The 19,826-nt window shown below is 50.8% G+C and overlaps 1 protein-coding gene across 1 annotated transcript in view; it reads left to right on the forward strand.

The window, feature by feature from the left end:
* ABCA4 (ATP binding cassette subfamily A member 4) overlaps positions 1 to 19,826 on the forward strand; it is a 224,271-nt gene that overhangs the window by 113,006 nt on the left and 91,439 nt on the right. Inside the window, exons 18-23 of the mRNA XM_029063580.2 lie at positions 91 to 156; positions 6,614 to 6,703; positions 8,732 to 8,906; positions 12,698 to 12,829; positions 14,729 to 14,868; positions 18,527 to 18,664. Of these exons, the coding sequence (XP_028919413.1) occupies positions 91 to 156; positions 6,614 to 6,703; positions 8,732 to 8,906; positions 12,698 to 12,829; positions 14,729 to 14,868; positions 18,527 to 18,664 (741 nt within the window). The remainder of the gene's footprint in view (positions 1 to 90; positions 157 to 6,613; positions 6,704 to 8,731; positions 8,907 to 12,697; positions 12,830 to 14,728; positions 14,869 to 18,526; positions 18,665 to 19,826) is intronic.

Raw genomic sequence — 19,826 nt, forward strand, 5'->3', positions numbered from 1 at the left:
ACTGTGTGCAGAGCACTGTACTAAGCACTTGGAAAGTACAATTCAGCTGCTTCTCCAACCTCTACATCCTTCTTTGTACCTTCTTTTTAGGAGAATACGGGACACCTCTCCCTTGGTTTTTCCTTCTGCAGGAGTCCTATTGGCTTGGACACGAAGGTGAGTCGTTGGAAAACCCTCAGGTTTGGAGCTGGGCCTGAGCCCTCAACTGGTTAGGATATGACTGGGTTGTGCGGGTTCATTATTCGAGAATCCGAGGAGATTGCAGTGGGAATTTCGGCTTCCGACTTTGAACCTCGAGTGGCCCATTATTCCAATGGGGTTATTAGTGGGTGAGTCAGCTCGCCACCCAAGGGCCTTAAGCACCCACAACAGCAACTTGGGGGTGCCTCTAAACAGCCACCCTCCCCACCCTGCCCCGCGTGCAGTCCAAACCACACATGTATATGTGAGCTGGGATTCCTCAGTGTCCCCATTCCTGGTGGGCTCCCACCGGAAACACCCTCCCTCCTCAACTCCTCCAAATTCATTCTCTTTCCCTCTTCAAAACCTTACTTGCAGCTCGCCTCCTCCAAGAGGCTTTCCCAGACTGAGCTCCCCTTTTTCCTCTGCTCCCTCTACGCCCCCCCTTCACCTCTCCGCAGCTAAACCCTCTTCTCCCCCCTTTCCCTCTGCTCCTCCCCCTCTCCGGTCCCCTCCCCTCAGCACTGTACTCATCCACTCAACTGTATAGATCTTCATTACCCTATTTATTTTGTTAATGAGATGTACATCACCTTGATTCTATTTACCTGCTACTGTTCTAATGAGATGTTCTTCCCCTCGATTCTATTTATTGTCATCGTTCTCGTCCGTCCGTCTCCCCCGATTAGACCGTAAGCCCGTCAGAGGGCAGGGACCGTCTCTATCTGTTACCGATTTGTCCATTCCAAGCACTTAGTACAGAGCTCTGCACATAGTAAGTGCTCAATAAATACTATTGAATATAGGTACATATGTATATAAATATGTACAAATGTATATATGTACATATGCATATATGTACATATTTTTATTCTATTTATTTTATTAATGATGTGTATATATCTATAATTCTATTTATCTATTTTGATGCTATTGATGCCTGTCTAGTTGTTTTGTTTTTTGTCTGTCTCCTCCCTTCTAGACTGTGAGTCCGTTGTTGGGCGGGGATTGTCTCTCTATCTGTTGCCGAATTGTACTTTCTAGGCACTTAGTACAGGGCTCTGCACACTGCAAGCGCTGAATAAATACAATTGAATGAATGAATAATAATAATAACAGTGATAATGATAATAGTATTTAATAATAATAATGTTGGTATCTGTTAAGCACTTACTATGTGCAGAGCACTGCTCTAAGCGCTGGGGTAGATACAGGGTAATCGGGTTGTCCCACGTGAGGCTCACAGTTAATCCCCATTTTACAGATGAGGTAACTGAGGCACAGAGAAGTAAAGTCACTTGCCCACAGTCACACAGCTGACAAGTGGCAGAGCCGGGAGTCGAACCCATGACCCCTGACTCCGAAGCCCAGGCTCTTTCCCCTGAGCCACGCTGCGTCCCCATTTATTAAGGGCTTACTATGTGCTAAGCACTGGGGTAGAGGCGAGATAATAATAACTAATAATTCTGGTACTGGTTAAGCATTTACTATGTGCCAAGCCCTTCCCCAAGCGCTGGGGAAGATAGAATCAGGGCGGACATAGTCCCTGTCCTACATGGGGCTCCCAGTAAGCAAGGGGTCCAAAAAGTCCGGGCGGATGGAATCTGATCAGTCTTTTTGTCCGCTGGCCTTGGCCAGGTGAGCTCTCACTAACTGTCCCTTTGAAACTGACAAGAATTGGGGCGGGGGCATAGCAACGTGGGCTAGCGGATAGAACCCGGGCCTGCGAGTCAGGAGGACTTGGGTTCTAATTCCGGCTCCACCACTTGTCTGTCGTGTGACCTCTGACCAGTCACTTCACTTCTCTATGTCTGTTACCTCATCTGTAAACCGAGGATTAAGACTGTGAGCCCAATGCGAGACGGAGGCTTTGTCCTACCTAATTAAATCATATTCATTCACTCATTCAATAGTATTTATTGAGCGCTTAATGTGTGCAGAGCACGGTACTAAGTGTTTGGAAAGTACCTTTCGGCAATAGATAGAGACAACCCTACCCAACAACGGACTTACAGTCTAGAAGGGGGAGACAGACAACAAAACAAAACAAGTAGACATCACTACCATCAAAATAGATAAATAGAATTATAGGTATATACATATCATTAATAAAATAGAGTAATAAACATGTACAAATATATAAGAGAAGCAGCTTGGCTCAATGGAAAGAGCCCGGGCTTGGGAGTCAGAGGTCATGGGTTCGAATGCGGCTCTGCCACTTGTCAGCTGTGTGACTGTGGGCATGTCACTTCACTTCTCTGGGCCTCAGTTCCCTCATCTGTAAAATGGGGATTAACTGTGAGCCTCACGTGGGACAACCTGATTGCCCTGTATCTACTCTAGCGCTTAGAACAGTGCTCTGCACATAGTAAGCACTTAACAAATACCAAATTTATTACACAAGTGCTGTGGGGAGGGGGAGGGGGTAGAGCTGAGGAAGGGAGTAGGGGCAGTGGGGAGGAGGAGCAGAGGAAAAGGGGGGCTCGGTCCAGGAAGGCCTCCTGGAGGAGGTGAGCTCTCAGTAGGGCTTTGAAGGGGGGAAGAGAGCTAGTTTGGCGGTTGTGAGGAGGGAGGGCGTTCCAGGCCAGAGATAGGACGTGGGCCAGGGGTCGACGGCGGGACAGGAGAGAACGAGGCACAGTGAGGAGGTTGACACCAGAGTGGCGGGTCTACCCTGGTACAGAGTAAGCACTTAACAAATACCAAAATTATTATTATCGTTATTAGTTCCTGGGACTCGGCTCTTTTCTCTCTGTGAAACTTGCTGCTGCTGCCCCTCCTCTATTTGTTTTTAAGTGGTATTTGTTAAGCGCTTACTATGTGCCAGGAACTGAACTAAGAGCTGGGGTGGATGCAAGCTAATCAGGTTGGACACAGTCCCTGTCCCAAATGGCGTTCCCAGCCTTCATCCCCATATTATAGTTGAGGTAACTGAAGCGCAGAGAAGTGAAGTGACTTGCCCAAGGTCACACAGCAGACAAGCAGTGGAGCCGGATTTAAACCCCGGGTCCTCAGACTTCCAGAACCGTGCTCTTTCCACTGAGTCGTGCAGCTTCTCTACCTCTTCCTTCTCTTGTTCCCGCTTTTCTTCCTTCTCCTCTTGCTTCTTTCCTTCATTCTTATTTGCTTCCTTTATTTTCCCTCCTTTTCCTTCTCTGCTTCAACCTTCAACCCCCTCCAAGACAAGGGATTTTCGGGGGACGGGGTTCCCCGGGGGTGTGGGGGTGAAGACGTTGCCTGAGAGAGTTGCAGGGGCCCACTTCCCAGGGCAAATCACCTCAGGAGGCTCTGGCGTTTGCCCACGTTGAGGTCGGGGCAAGGAGGAACAAAGTTCCCACTGCCGGGCATTGGCCCCGGACTGCAGCGTGAGGTGAAGGGTCGTCTGTCCAGCTGAACGCACTGTCAGCCGGGAGCCAGTTCTCTCCGCTCTGCGAGGGGTGGGGCAAAGAGGGAATGGACAGGCCTCATGGCCCGACTATTTCGTTTACAGTTGGGAGATCCTGTAGGCAAAGGAAATATTTTCCAACCCCCAATTTCCTTCCTTTCTCTTTGTTCCCTCCCTTCCCACCCCATCCCAGCGTTCGGTTTGATAGTGTTTTGCCTGTGGAGGGCTCTCCCTAAGAGCTCTCAGAAAGCTGTTCGTTTTCATTCATTCAGTAGTATTTATTGAGCGCTTACTATGTGCAGAGCGCTGTACTGAGCGCTTGGAATGTACAGTTCGACGACAGAGACAAACCCTGCCCAATGACGGGCTCACGGTCTAATCGGGGGAGACAGACGGCAGAGGCAAACAGAACGAAACAAAAACGAGACAACGTAATCACGATAAATAGAATCAAGGGGATGGACACCTCATTAACAAAATAAATAGGGTAATAAAAATATATACAAATGAGCACAGTTTTCTCTTACAGCTTTCTCTAAGCCCTTCCATAGCCACGGTCCAAACAAAGGGCATGTTATAAACCCCGAGCGGCGGCTTTTCTTTCTGCAATGCGTATGCTTTTTTCAAAGATTTTTGGAAATATCTCCTGGGATTGTCCCGACAATCCCCTCAGAGACAGAAAGGACAGACTTCGAGAATTCTAGGAAGAGGGAGGGGACTGGCCTTCCGGAATCCCCCCCGAATTCTCTTCGGGAGGTCTCCGGTAGCCCAGAAAGCCCCTTCCTGCACGCATCCACACAGACACTTCCCGTCCCATCCCGTCACGGACTCCACCTCACCACAGAAATTCTCTCAAGATCCAGGCCCTGGGTCAGAGGAAAATAGCATGCGTTTTTCGATCAAGGCCTGTCAGAAGCAGCACGGTCCAGTGGCAAGGCACGAGCTGGGCAGTCAGAAGACCTGGGTTCTGACGCCGGCTCCGCCGCACGTCTCCCGTGTGACCTCGGGCAGGTCGCCGCACTTCTCTGTGCTCTGTGATCCTTCATCTCTAAAATGAGGATTACGACTATCAGCCCTATGTGGGACAGGGACTGTGTCCAACCTGATTACCTTGTCTCTACCCCAGTGCTTAGAACAGTGTTTGGCACATAGTAAGGGCTTAACAAATATCTTAGCAGCGTGGCTCAGTGAAAAGAGCCCGGGCTTGGGAGTCAGATGTCATGGGTTCTAATCCCGGCTCCGCCGCTTGCCAGCTATGTGGCCATGGGCAAGTCACTTAACTTCTCTGTGCCTCGGTTACCTCATCTGGAAAATGGGGATTAACTGTGAGCCTCACGTGGGACAACCTGATGACCCTGTATCTACCCCAGCGCTTAGAACAGTGCTCTACACATAGTAAGCGCTTAACAAATACCAATATTATTATTATTATCATTAGTTACTATTATTGTTGCTTTTCTTACCTATGAAGGCAACATGAAAGAGAGGTTGGGGGTGGGTGAGGAGGAGGGAATGTGGGAGAGAAACTGTTTAACCCTTAGGCATTACCAGCAAAGCTTCCAGGGTGGGTAGCTCTTTGTGTTCAGGGATACCCTAGTGAAACGTCCCCTCCTTCTCTCCTCCTCCTCCACCTCCTCTCCCCCAACCCCCTTCTCGTGTCACACCGACACACAAACACGTGTTTAAGTCTGTACCAGGGTTTTCGCTACACAAACAGTCCTCCATCTGTGCTCTGGGTCAGTTGTCTGGGTGTCTCCATTCGGTCCTGGGGAGATGATGGGGAGGGGCTTGTGCTGTGCCCATTCCAGGGCTTTTACGTAAGGGAAAAATGAAGATTGCCTGCTCCTAACCCCCGGGCTTTGGTAGTCGGGTTGGAGAATGCAGCTGGAATGAAGCCCTCCGACCTGGAAGTTCTTGCTCCGAGGCTTATTAAGACTGCAGTGAGGTCCTGGGCAAAAAGGGTGCTTTAGGCCTGTGAGAGAAGGTCTAAAAATGCCCCAGATTTCTGTGGGGCACGTGGGGATACCGGGGAGACTGAGGGTTACAGAATGTGTGTAAAGGGAGCTGGTCTGTGATAATGCTGGGTCGTGTGTGTGTGTACACGAGGGGGTGCATGCTTATGTACGTGGCTCACTGGAAAGAGCACGGGCTGTGGAGTCAGAGGTCATGGGTTCGAACCCCAGCTCTGCCATTTGCCAGCTGTGTGACTTTGGGCAAGTCACTTAACTTCTCGGTGCCTCAGATCCCTCATCTGTAAAATGGGGATGAAGACTGTGAGCCCCACGTGGGACAACCTTATTCCCCTGTGTCTACCCCAGCGCTTAGAACAGTGCTCGGCACATAGTAAGCGCTTAACAAATACCAACATTATTATTATTATTATGTACGTGGCATGAGAAGCAACATCGCTTAGTGGCTAGAGCATGGGCCTAGGAGTCAGAAGGACCTGGCTTTTAATCCCAGCTCCGCCACATGTCTGCTGTGTGACCTTGGGCAAGTCACTTAAATTCTCTGGGCCTCAGTTACCTCCTCTGTAAAATCGGGATTTTTTGTTGCTGTTGTTGGTATTTATTAAGGGCTTACTATGTGCAGAGCACTGTTCTAAGCGCTGGGGTACACAGGGTAATTAGGTTGTCCCACATGAGGCTCACAGTCTTCATCCCCATTTTACAGATGAGGTAACCGAGGCACAGAGAAGTTAAGTGACTTGCCCACAGTCACACAGCTGGCAAGTGGCAGAGCCGGGATTCGAACCCATGACCTCTGACTCCCAATCCCGTGCTCATTCCACTGAGCCACGCTGCTTCTCTACAGATTAAGACTGTAACCCCCATGTGGGGCAGGGACTGTGTTCAATCTGATTCATTTATATGTACCCCAGCGCTTAGAGCAGTGCATGGAACATATGAGCGTTTAAGGAGTACCATAATTAGTATATTCCCGTTTCCCGGGATGTGCTTCTGCATCGTGCTGGGCCTCACCCCTTCCCTCACCAGTCCCGCTAAGAAACCAGCCTTGAGGGTAACGTTGATCTTTTGGTCCACGCAGGCTGTTCGACAAGGGAGGAAAAGAACCTGGAAAAGACTGAACCCTTGACAGAGGAAACGGAGGATCCGGAACACCCAGAGGGAATAAATGGTACAAAAACCCACCATCGAACCCCAGGCCTTAAGCAGGGGGAAGGGGCAGCCTCTCAGACGGGAAAAGGATCAGGGGAAATTCTTTGGGACTTGGAAGAAAACCTAAACATGCCAGCAAGCGGTGTGGCCTAGTGAGAAGACCGTGGACCTGGGAGACGGAGGAACTGGGTTTTAATCCCAGCTCTGCCAACTGCTTGCTGTGGAACCTTGGGCAAGTCATTTAACTTCTCTGTGCCTCAGTTCCCTCAACTGTAAAATGGGAATTAAATACCCATTCTCCCTCCTACTTAGGCTGTGAGCCCCATGCAGGACAGGGATGTGTCCGGCCTAATTAACCTGTACCCTCCCCAGCTCTTAGAACAGCATGTGACACATAGTAAAAGGCTTAACAAATACCCTGAAAAAAAAAAAGAAGCAAACAAGGACTTGTCAGCTTAAAAATGACAGATGTAAATCTCGGTACGTAGAGGAAGGACCCCTTACACATGTTCAAATCGAGCAGGGGAGACTAGACATTCGTCCGGTTTCCCGGTGAAAGCAAGTCCCAAGTATATAATGTGGAAGCGAATCCCCAAGTGAGCTGCACAAATGGGCCGACTTCCGAGGATTTAGCGAAAACAATAGCTTGGGTCACGGAGACGCCAGGCGGATGTGAGCTAGGAGGAAAGGCAAAAATAAATCTCCTGCCTGCACTCTGTGTCGCGGGGAGAGGCAAGCTAGACCGAAGCTTGCTCGGCTTAAACCGGGCAGCAGGAAATCGAGTTGCCGAGGGCTAGTCTGCTGGCCGCTCGGGTCTCCGAAACCTTTTCCCCAAAATGGATGTTTCCTAATCATTTCTGAATGATCGCCAGGGGTTTGAAAATGTCCTCCTTGTTCTTTCCCCTCCGCCTTGGAGAGGTGCCTGACAAGTTGCGTACTCCCTTTTCAAACTGGGTTCCCTTGGCGTGATAATGGAATCTGTGGGCTCCAAAATGTTCTTTTCATTATTGCCCAACCGTCGTTTCAGAGACACCGTGCAATCGGGAGGGGGAGGGGTGGGAGAGGGCACTGGACGAGAGTCAAGAACCCTGGTTTCTAGGCCCAGATCAGCCCCAAGGGTGCCTTATGGGGTCTGGGACAAGCCACTTTCATAGCCCAGTGACTGACTACAAACATGAAGCATTGAGCTCAGCGCCTGGGAGAGTACAACAGAAGCAAGACTCAAACCCTGCCCTCAAGGAACTTCTAGTCTATCAGGGGAGACACAGACAAAAGTTATGTGCGGAGACTGAAAACAGGGGGATATAAAAGGAAGTGGTTCAACAATATCTTTATCAATATCAAATACAATACCAAGTACCATTGATGATGATGATATTCGGGGTTTTTATCGTATTTATTAAGCACTCACTATGTGTCAAAAACTCACCTGGGCTGGGCAGCGGCGACATTGGAGAGAGTCGAAGACGGAGGAGACTCAGGTTTACTGCGCGGGAGGAGGCAACGGTAAACCCATTCTGTATTTTTACCAAGAAAACTACTGATACACTACCAGAATGATTGCAGATGGAGGTGGGGCGCCCTGGCTTCGCTATGGGTCGGAGGTGACAATAAAAACGACAGTGTGTCAAGTGCTTGGGTAAATACAAGTTAATTAGGTCAGACAGTCCCTGACCCACACGGAGCTCACAGTCTAAGTAGGAGGAACAACAGGTACCCCCATTTTACAGTTGAAAAAACTGAGGCACAGAGCAGTGAAATGATTTGTCCAAGGTCACACAGAAAGCAACTGGCAGAGCCGGGATTAGAACCCATCTGATTCCCGGTCCCGTGCTCTCTCCACTAGGCCACGCTGCTTCTCTTAAATAGAAGAAGAAGCAGTTGATTAAGCAGTTGATGAAGCAAATGAAAATCCAAATAAAAGCATTCCTCTGCACAAAATGGGGGCAGGTCACCCACGGGAGGCTCCAAGGAGCCCCGCTGGAAGGTGGATCCGGGACAGGAATCCTTCTCCCAAGGAATTTCCTTTCACTTCTTTCCCTTCAAGACACCTTCTTTGAGCGGGAACTCCCAGGCTTGGTCCCCGGAGTGACCGTGCAGAACCTGGTGAAGATCTTCGAACCGAACTCGAAGCCGGCCCTGGACCGTCTCAACATCACCTTCTACGAGAACCAGATCACGGCCTTCCTCGGCCATAACGGAGCTGGGAAGACCACTACCATGTGAGTGTCTCTGCCGGTCTTCGGCCCTTAGCCCTCCAGCTCCTCCCCCTCCTCCCATCTCCTCGGCCGGTCTCAGCGTGAACAGATTCCAGACCTGGGTGACGGCCAATTCTCCCCCGCTCACACGGCCCTCCCTCCCCCCAACAACCCATCAATCCGTGGTATTCACTGCACGCTTACCGTGTGCAGAGCAGTGTACTAAGCCCCGCAGTGGGCAGAGCCTTTCCAAAATTTGCCACCCAGCCTCATCGCCCGCCAGGAGGGCAGCAGGATCCGCTGCGGTTGGCAGCGGGCGAGACGAGGACCGCGCCCAGAACACACCAGGCAGCAGTGGCAGGGAAAGGCAAAAGAAACCACAGTCCAACGCAGCCGTGGGCGTTTGACATTCTCGCCGCAGCTGCCCGGTCGGGAGCCTGTGGAGCCGGAAGAGACAGAGCTTTTCTTCTGAACTCGAGTGTGTTTGTGTGAGCTCGCTCTTCCATTCCTGACTTTTTTCCTCCTTCCCAGCCTCCCCAACTGTCCCCTCTCCCCACCCCCTTATGCTTGGACCACCGGTTTCAACTCTGCCTTACTCTGAGTTCCAAAAGACGGGGTCACTTCTAGCCCTGCTGCTGAAAATCGCTACGATTGGAGACTCCAAGAGGGGCCGGCAGGTGACTCTGGGAAAATAAATGTCATCCTGTTCCACACGAGGTCTTTGGAGGGAAACTCTGGGACCAAAGAGTCCGGGAGTAGAAGGGTGAGCCTCTTGTGACCTACCCTGAGGGGGCAGCAGGTCGGTGCAACCTGTCTGGACGACGGTATTTTCTTTGGATCAATCAGTCATTAAATGGTATTTATTGAGTGTTTACTAAGCACTTGGGAGAGTCCAATACGACAGAACTGGGAGACCCACTGCCTGCCCACAGGGAGCTTACCGTCTAGAGGGGGAGACATTGCGATCAAAAATAAATTATGGATGTGTATGTAAGTGCTGTGAAGGTGGGGATGGGGTGAATACAAGATGCCCAAAGATCCAAGAGTGGGGATGATGCAGAAGGGAGAGGGAAGTGGGTAAAGGAGGGCTTAATTGGACAAGGCAGATCTTTGGATCCAAGAAAAGCACAAGGAGGAAGCGATAACATGTGTTACACGTCTGTCTTTATTTCTCTGGCTCTGTCTCTCTGTTGTGCTTGGCTTTATTTCCCTCTAGTGGGCAGGTGGCTGAGGCTACAGCTCTCTAAGACAAGTTCCTTGAAAAACTAGGACAAGAGGACGTTTTTTATGTCATCTGTTCAGCGCTCACTACATGCCAGCCCCTTTTCCAAGTGCTGGGGTAGAGACAAGGAAATAGGGTTGGACACAGTACCTGTCCCACATGAGACTCACAGTCTTAATCCTCATTTTACACCTGAGGGAACCGAAGCACAGAGCAGTGCAATGATTTGCCCACGGTCACACAGCCGATAAGTGGCAGAGCCGGGATTAGGACCCAGGTCCTTGTGACTCCCAGGCCCGGGCTCTATCCGCTAGGCCAAGCATATGGCTACAGCAGGAGCTGGGTCTGATGCCCGCTGAAGGAGAATTGTCTCCTTCAGCTCAAATCCCGGCTCTGCCGCTTGTCAGCTGTGTGACTCTGGGCAAGTCACTTCACTTCTCTGGGCCTCGGTTACCTCATCTGTAAAATGGGGATTAAGACTGTGAGCCTCACGTGGGACAATCTGATTACCCTGTCTACCCCAGCGCTTAGAACAGTGCTCTGCACATAGTAAGCGCTTAACAAATACCAACATTATTATTATTATTATTAAATCATTTATATTAATGTCTGTTTACTCGTATTGATGTCTGTCTCTCCGCCTCTAGACCGTGAGTTTGTTATGGGCAGGGACTGTCTCTCATTAATAATAATAATGTTGGTATTTGTTAAGCGCTTACTATGTGCCGAGCACCGTTCTAAGCGCTGGGGTAGATACAGGGTCATCGGGTTGTCTCACGTGAGGCTCACAGTTAATCCCCATTTTACAGATGAGGAAACTGAGGCACAGAAAAGTGAAGTGACTTGCCCACAGTGACACAGTTGACAAGTACCTTCCCAAGAGCCTAGTTCAGTGCTCTGCACACAGTAAGCACTCAATAAATATGATTGAATGAATTGAATGGAATCAATAGGAGGGCCTGCCTGAGTCCCAGAGGTGCTGCTGCCTGGGGCAAGTCCAGCTGCTTCGAATCTGCGGCCCGAGGTGGGACAGACAGCTGCTAACCTTGGACTCTGTCTTTTGGTTAGTGGTACTCGTTAAGAGCTTACTGTGTGCCAGCCACTATACTAAGCGCTGGGGTAGGTACAAGCTAATCGGGTTGGACACAGTCCCTGTCCCACATGGGGCTCCCAGTCTTAATCCCCATTTGACAGAAGAGGTAACTGAGGCCCAAGGAAGTGAAGTGACTTGCCCAAGATCACACAGCAGAAACGTGACGGAGCCGAGGTTAGAACCCAAGTCCTTTGACTCCCAGGCCTGGGCTCTATCCATTAGGACTCGCTGCTCCTCATAAAGTCTTAGTTCAGACTTAGTTGGAGAAGCAGCGTGGAAAGAGCACGGGCTTTGGAGTCAGAGGTCATGAGTTCGAATCCCAGCTCTGCCACTTGTCGGATGTGTGACTGTGGGCAAGTCACTTCACTTCTCGGTGCCTCAGTTCCCTCATCTGTAAAATGGGGATTAAGACTGTGAGCTCTACGTGGGACATCCTGATTCCCCTGAGTCTACCCCAGCGCTTAGAACGGTGCTCGGCACATAGTAAGCGCTTAACAAATACCAACATTATTGTTATTATTATTATTAGTTCTGGAGGCCCGTCTCTGTCAGAGTCTTCTTTGAGCTGTGGAGAGCGGTGAGGGTTGGCTCCCCCGTGTACCTTCCTCCTCTCACCCCCCGACCCTAGGAGCCAGCAAAGCCTAAAAGAAGGCAGAAGTTGCCAAGGCCGTTTCTCTCCAAGTCCTTCCAGTTCTTTGCCAGCTGCTCAGGAATTAGAAGAGGGGACAGGGGAACAGTAGAGCTGTCAGTGAAAATCGATGGAAGGAGAAACAATTGCAAAAACAGTTGTTTTGGGGCTCCTGAGGCTAAGAACTGAAGGTGAACCCCTTAGTGATCCAGGAAACTCATTCATATTCATTCATTCAATTGTATTTATTGAGCACTTACTGTGTGCAAAGCACTGTACCGAGCACTTGGGAGAGTGTGATTCATCAATAAGCGGACACATTCCCTTCCCACAACGAGCTTACAGTCTGGGAGATGGGGAGAAACGGTCATTGGGTTCTTTTTCGGATACAGCCCGTGTCCCAAGTGGAGCTCACGGTCTTAGTCCCCATTTTGCAGATCAGGGAACTGAGGCCCAGAAGGTTCAAGTGACCTGCCCAAGTGGCAGGCAATTGGCGGAGCCGGGTTTAGAACCCATTTCTTACTGACTCCCAGGCCCATGCTCTATCCACTAGGCCACGCTGTTTCTGGGTTCCAGGTGGAAGCATGGGAAAACATTCCTGTGATTGAGCTGGTGGCTCCAGGTGAAGGGTGTTTGCTCTCCGGGGGAAAGCTTTCCTCTTTGTGAGGAGACATTTAATAATGTTGGTAATTGTTAAGCTCTTACTATGTGCAGAATACTGTTCTAAGCACTGGGGTAGTCACAGGGGAATCAGGTGGTCCCACGTGGGGCTCACAGTCTTCATCCCCATTTTACAGATGAGGGAACTGAGGCACAGAGAAGTTAAGTGACTTGCCCACGTTTGTCTTCCCTTTCCAACCTCTTTGTTCCAGGTCTATTCTGACTGGGCTGTTTCCGCCTACGTCCGGCAAGGTGCTGATCGGTGGCAAGGACATCGAGACCGACCTGGATTCCATCCGGCAGAGCCTCGGTTGGTGCCCCCAACACAACATCCTCTTCCATCAGTAAGTACAGGCTGGGGCCCATCCCCAGCCTCTCAACTGAAAGGGAGGCAGGCCCACGATGTCAATGCATTCCATTTTTTCTTAATGGTATTAATTATGCCCTTAATATGTGCCCGGCACCGTGCCAAGCACTGGGGTAGATACAACGTTGGATACAGTCCAGGTCCCAGATAGGGCTCCTAGTTTTAATCCCCATTTTACAGAGGAGGAAACTGAAGCCCAGAGAAGTGAAGTGACATGCCCAAGGTCACATAGCAGACGAGTGATGAAGCCGGGATTAGAACCCAGCTCCCCTGACTCCCGGGCCCTGGCTCTTTCCACCAGGCCACGCTGCTTCTCATTGCATTGTTTTCCGTCGTATATCTGGTTCATTTTCCTCCCCCAGTCCACTTCCTTGCTCCTTTCTCCTTAGTGGTAGCATTTGTTACGCTCTAACTAAGCACCAGGTACTGAGCTAAACATTGGGTAGACATGATACACTCAGATCAGACACAATCCCTGGCCCACATGGGGCTTACAACCTAAGCGGGAGGAAGGACAGATTTGAAAACCCCATTTTACAGATTAGGAAACTGAAGCACCAAGAAATGAAATGATTTATCCAAGGTCATACAGCAGAGGCGTGGCAGATCCGGATTAGAACCCAGGTCTCCTGACTTCCAGGTCCGTGTCTTTCCGCCAGGCCAGGCTGCCCCCCAACCGATTCCCTCCTAAGTCTGAGATAATAATAGCAATTAATAATTTTGGTATTCGTTAAGCACTCACTATGTGCCAGGTGCTGTACTAAGCACCGGGGTGGATGCAAGCAAATCAGATTGGGCAGAGTTCCAGTTCCACATGGGGCTCACGGTCTTAATCCCCACTTTGCAGATGAGGTAACTGAGGCCCAGAGAAGTAAAGTGACTTGCCCGACGTCACACAGGTGGCGGAGCCAGGAATAGAACCCAGATCCTTGTGCCTCTCAGGTCCGAGCTCTATACGATAGGCCATGCTGCTTCTTTTTGAGATAATAATGTATTTGTTAAGCGCTTACTATGTGCAGAGCACTGTTCTAAGCGCTGGGGTAGACACAGGATCATCAGGCTGTCCCACGTGAGGTTCACAGTTAATCCCCATTTTACAGATGAGGTAACTGAGGCACAGAGAAGTGAAGTGACTTGTCCACAGTCACACAGTTGACAAATGGCAGAGCTGGGATTCGAACCCATGATCTCGGACTCCCAAGCCCTGCTCTTTCCACTGAGCCACGTGAGATGTTGCTCAAAGGATGGAGCAATGCTCCAGATGTGAGTTTGGGCATCAGATTTGGACATCCATGTATGGGCTGTGCCTGCTCACTAGCAACGTGGCTCAGTGGAAAGAGCCCGGGCCTGGGAGTCAGAGGACATGGGTTCGAATCCCATCTCAGCCACTGGTCAGCTGTGTGACTTTGGACCAGTCAGTTAACCTCTCCGTGCCTCAGTTATCTCATCTGGAAAATGGAGATTAAGACCGGGAGCCCCACGTGGGATGACCTGATGACCCTGTATCTACCCCAGCGCTTAGAACAGTGCCCTGCACATAGTAAGCGCTTAACAAATACCAACATTACTATTATTATTATTATTATTATCCATGTCTCTGTCGCCAGATTGTACATTCCAAGCGCTTAGAACAGTGCTCTGCACGTAGTAAGCGCTCAATAAATACGATTGAGTCAATGAATGGATATCCAGGATGAGCAGAAGGGAGTTCCAATTTACCCAAAGAGGCTGAGCGATGCGAGGGGGTCCGAGGGGGCCCGAGGAGGCTAAGCGGGCAGGGCCTCTCTCCTTTCCCTTCAGAAGTGAGGCCTGTGCGGAGCTCACGTCCCCCGGGCGGGCATCGTCTCCGCATCTTTTCCGCATCCTGTTTCCTCAGCCTGACCGTGGCGGAGCACATCCTGTTCTATGCTCAGCTGAAGGGGAAGTCGTGGGATGAGGCGCTCCTGGAGACAGAAGCCATGTTGGAAGACACGGGCCTCCACCACAAAAGGAACGAAGAAGCTCGGAACCTATCAGGTGCCTGGGCGCCGGCGGTTAGCCGAAGCTAGGGGTCTGTCCCGCCTCCCGCTTTGGGTCCGTTCCCCGAATAACCCGAGGAGAGGAGCGGCCGACTGAAACGCACCGGGTCGCGTCCCCGGGGGTGGCACGTGTGAATCCGTGACCGGCTGCGTCTCTTTCCCCGAGCTTCGGGAGAGGCGGAGAGGCGGAAGTGACCATCTTGTCGGACCCACCCATCTTCAGGAGCTCAGGGTCGGGACTGAGCTAACCCTGGGTCAATCAATCAGTTGTTTTTATTGAGTGCTTACTGTGTGCAGGGCACTGTACTAAGCGCTTGGGAGAGTATACTACAACAGAGTCGGTAGTCAGGTTCCCTGCCTACAGCCACCTCACGGTCTAGAGGGAGAGATTCATTCATATTTATTAAGTGCTTATTATGTGCACTGTACTAAGCACTTGGAAAGTACCATTTGGCAACAGATAGAGACAATCCCTACCCAACAATGGGCTCAAAGCCTAGAAGGGGGAGACGGACAACCAAACAAAACAAGTAGAAAGGCATGAATGGCATCAAAAATAGAATTATAGATCTACTCATTAACAAACAGAATAATATGTATCCATACACACAGGTGCTGTGGGGCGGGGAAGAGGATAGAGCAGAGGGAGGGAGTCGGGGCAATGGGGAGGAGAGGAGGAGCAGAGGAAAAGGGGGGGGCTCAGTCTGGGAAGGCCTCCCGGAGGAGGTGAGCTCTCCGTAGGGACATTAATACGAATAAATACATTAGAGATAGGTACGTAAGTGCTGTGGGGCTGCGGGTGGGGTGAATAAAGGGAGCCGATATCTCCGGGACGGGACGGGGAGCCATTCATCCAGATGGGTGCTGCCGTTGCCATAAATCAGGCGGAAGCCACGGCGCTGGTCCCGAGAAACCTGACCGTCCTGGCCTGTTTCTCTGCTGGGCTCACTGGGCGGAAGCAGTGGCCAAGAAAGTCGGCAACTGCTGCCCCTTCCCCTTGGCTTCCCCGTCCTCTCACCCATCTCGGACCCCTCCCACTTTTCCTCCTCCTTCCCCTAGGCTTCCCTATCCTCTCACCTGACCCCTCCTCTAACTAGCTCTCTTCCCCTCTTCCAAGCCCTACTGAGAGCTCACCTCCTCCAGGAGGCCTTCCCGGACTGAGCCCTCCCTTTCCCTCTGCTCCTCCTCTCCTCCCCATTCCCCCTTCTCCCGCCCTCTGCTCTTACCCCTTCCCCTCCCCACAGAACTGTGCATATTTGTCTGTATTATTTATCACTCATTATTTTAACTATGAGTATATATCTATAATTCTATTTATCTTGATGACATTTACGCCAGGCTACTAATTTTTTGTTCTCTTTTGTTTTGCTGTCTCCCCCGTTTAGACTGCGAGCCCGCCACTGGGCCGGGATCGTCTCTCTCTGTTGCCCAATTGTACATTCCGAGCGCTCTGTACGTAGTAAGCGCTCAATAAATGCGATTGAAGGAATGAAGGAATGAATTTTCCTCCTCCTTCCCCTTGGCTTCCCTGTCCTCTCACCTAATCCCGATCCCTCCGCCTCTGGCTGGTCACCTCAGACTAAACCTCCTGCTCCTTCGAGGAAGAGAGAGGGAAAGGAGAAGAGCACCTGGGGAAACCGAGCCCGTTGGTAGCTCGGCTATCAGGTCCGAGCCGCTCCACAGTAATGACTGGCTTCCCTGGGAGTGCTCTCCCGAGGCAAGGGTCTTGCCATTCATTCCTTCGATCATATTTATCGAGCGCTCACGGTGGGCAAAGCACTGTACTAAGCGCTTAGCGCTGTACTAGTCGTCAGGATATTTTGAGACGCCCTACAGGGTGGCGGGTCTGTGCTAATTTGAGAGGGGAAGATGGAGCAGTCGATCGATTGTATTTATGGAGCACTTACCGTGTGCAGAGCACCGAACTGAGAGCTTGTGGCAGAAACGTTCCCTGACCGCAGCAGGCTTACAATCTAGACTGGGAGACAGATATTAATATAAATAAATAAATTATGGATATATACACAGGTGCTGAAGATCACAACACTAGCCTGTATTCTGTCCTTCCCTTAGCTTCCTGGCTGCTTGCTTGTCTTACTCCGATCAATCAGTGGTATCTATTGAGCACTTACTGTATGCAGAGCACTGTGCTAAGCACTGGGGAGGTCAACCAATCAATGGAATTCAGCCCATCAGTCAACTGTATTTACCGAGTGCTTTCTCTGTGCAGAGCACTGTACTGAGCACTTGGGAGAACATAATATAACAATAAAAAGACACATTCACATCATGTATTTACTGGGTACATAGCACTGTACTAAGCGCTTGTGATGAATCAATCAATCGGTGGTATTCATTGAGTGTTTGCTGTGTACAGAACATTAGTGGATAGAGCCCGGGCCTGGGAGTCAGAAGGCCATGGGTTCTAATCCTGACTCCGCCACTTATCTGCTGTGAGGCTTTGGGCAAGTCGCTTCACTTCTCTGGGCCTCAGTTACCTCACCTGTAAAATGGAGATTGAGACTGCGAGCCCCATGTGGGACAGGGACTGTCCCCCAACCCGATTTGCTTTGTATCCACCCCAGCGCTAAATACAGGGCCTGGCACGTAATAATAATGTTGGTATTTGTTAAGCGCTTACTATGTGCAGAGCGCTGTTCTAAGCGCTGGGGTAGATACAGGATAATCAGGTCGTCCCACGTGAGCCTCACAGTCTTCATCCCCATTTTATAGATGAAGGAGCTGAGGCACAGAGAAGTTGTGACTTCTCTGTAATAAGCTCTTAATGAACACCATAATGATAATAATAGTAACTATTAAGTGCCTATGATCGATTAATCAATCTATGGTATTTATTGAGTGCTTACTGTATTCAGACCCTCTGAACCAAGTGCTCGGGAAAATACCACACAATAATAATAATAATGATGGGATTTGTTAAGCGCTTACCGTGTGGCAAGCACTGTTCTAACCACTGGGGTAGAAACCAGGCTGTCCCACGTGGGGCTCACAGTATTAGACCTCATTTTACAGATGCGGTGACCGAGGCACGGAGAAGTTAAGTGACTTGCCCAAAGTCACACAGCTGACAAATGGTGAAGCCGGGATTAGAACCCACGACCTCTGACTCCCAAGCCCGGGCTCTTTCCGCTGAGCCACGCTGCTTCTCTTGACCGAGTTCTAGACTGCAAGCCCTAAAACTGTAGCCCCTCTAGATTGTAAACCCATTGTGGGCGGGGAACGTGTCCACTGATTGTTAAACTGTACTCTCTTAGTACACTTAGTACAGTGCTCCACCCAGAGTAATAATAATAATGTTGGTATTTGTTAAGCGCTTACTATGTGCAGAGCACTGTTCTGAGCGCTGGGGTAGATCAGGTTGTCCCACGTGAGGCTCACAGTTAATCCCCATTTTCCTGATGAGGGAACCGAGGCACAGGGAAGTGAAGTGACTCGCCCACAGTCACCCAGCTGACGAGTGGCAGAGCCGGGAGTCGAACCCGTGACCCCCGACTCCGAAGCCCGGGCCCTTTCCACTGAGCCGCGCTGCTTCCGAGTGAACGCTCAGTAAATAGGACTGAGTTGAAAGGAATTGGTAGACCCTCTCCCTGCCCTTCCCCGAGGACGTGACCTTGTCCCCTCGCTGGCGTCTCTAGGTGGCATGCAGAGGAAACTGTCCGTGGCCATGGCCTTTGTGGGCGAAGCCAAGGTGGTGGTTTTGGACGAGCCCACCTCTGGGGTGGACCCGTACTCGAGGAGGTCCATCTGGGATCTGCTGCTGAAGTACCGCCCAGGTAACGGGGCTCGGGACAACCTTTCCCATGCGCGGGTGGCCATTCTTCCCGGGTTTTTTCCGGCTGTCCGGTTCTCAGCTGGTCAGCGTGGTCATTGTTTTTGCCCAGAGGAATTTATACCAGCAATTGGGCAGCAGGGATGGGAACTGTGCTGATAGAGAAAGCCACCGCAGACCTTGTGCCTGTGCTCCTCCCTTCTCTCTTTCCACCGCCCACCCCGCACGCTCCGCTCCTCCGCCGCCCAAATCCTCGCCGTCCCCCGGTCTCGCCCGTCCCGCCGTCGACCCCCCGGGCCACGTCCTCCCGCGGTCCCGGAACGCCCTCCCTCCTCGCCTCCGCCAAACTGATTCTCTTCCCCTCTTCGAAACCCTACTTAAAACTCACCTCCTCCAAGAGGCCTTCCCACACTGAGCTCCCCTTCTCCCTCTACTCCCTCTACCCCCACCTCACCTCTCCACAGCTAAACCCTCTTCTCCCCCCATCTCCCTCTGCTCCTCCCCCTCTCCCTTCCCATCCCCTCGGCACCGTACCCGTCCGCTCGACTGTATGGATCTTCATCACCCTATTTATTTTGTTAATGAGATGTACATCGCCTTGATTCTATTTATCTGCTATGGTTTTAATGAGATGTTCATCCCCTCGATTCTATTTATCGCCATCGTTCTCGTCCGTCCGTCACCCCCGATTAGACCGTAAGCCCGTCAGAGGGCAGGGACCGTCTCTATCTGTTACCGATTTGTCCATTCCAAGCGCTTAGTACAGTGCTCTGCACATAGTAAGCGCTCAATAAATACTATTGAATGAGTGAATGAATGAATTAGTTGGGGATGGAGGGGGAAAGGGAAGAGCACACTGCTGACCCTCCCCAAAGGGCAGACGACCAGGGAGCTCTTTTGATCAATTAAGACAGCCTCTCAGTGGGCTGTGGGGCTCTGTTTATTGTACTGGACTCTCCCGAGCACTCAGTACAGTGTCCCGCACACAGGAAGCGCTCAATAAATATGGTTGAATGAATGAATTGGAAAAAGCCGTACGTCAGGAGAGAAGTTCCTCATCGAAGACTTACTGTCCTCCTTGCTTCGCTTACTTTCCCGTGAGACAGTATTGATTCGGAACCACTCTGCACTCTTGGTGCAAGGAACGATGCCCGTCACTTCGACCG

The sequence above is a fragment of the Ornithorhynchus anatinus genome, chromosome 4, assembly GCF_004115215.2.
Source record: "Ornithorhynchus anatinus isolate Pmale09 chromosome 4, mOrnAna1.pri.v4, whole genome shotgun sequence".
Lineage (NCBI taxonomy): Eukaryota > Metazoa > Chordata > Mammalia > Monotremata > Ornithorhynchidae > Ornithorhynchus > Ornithorhynchus anatinus.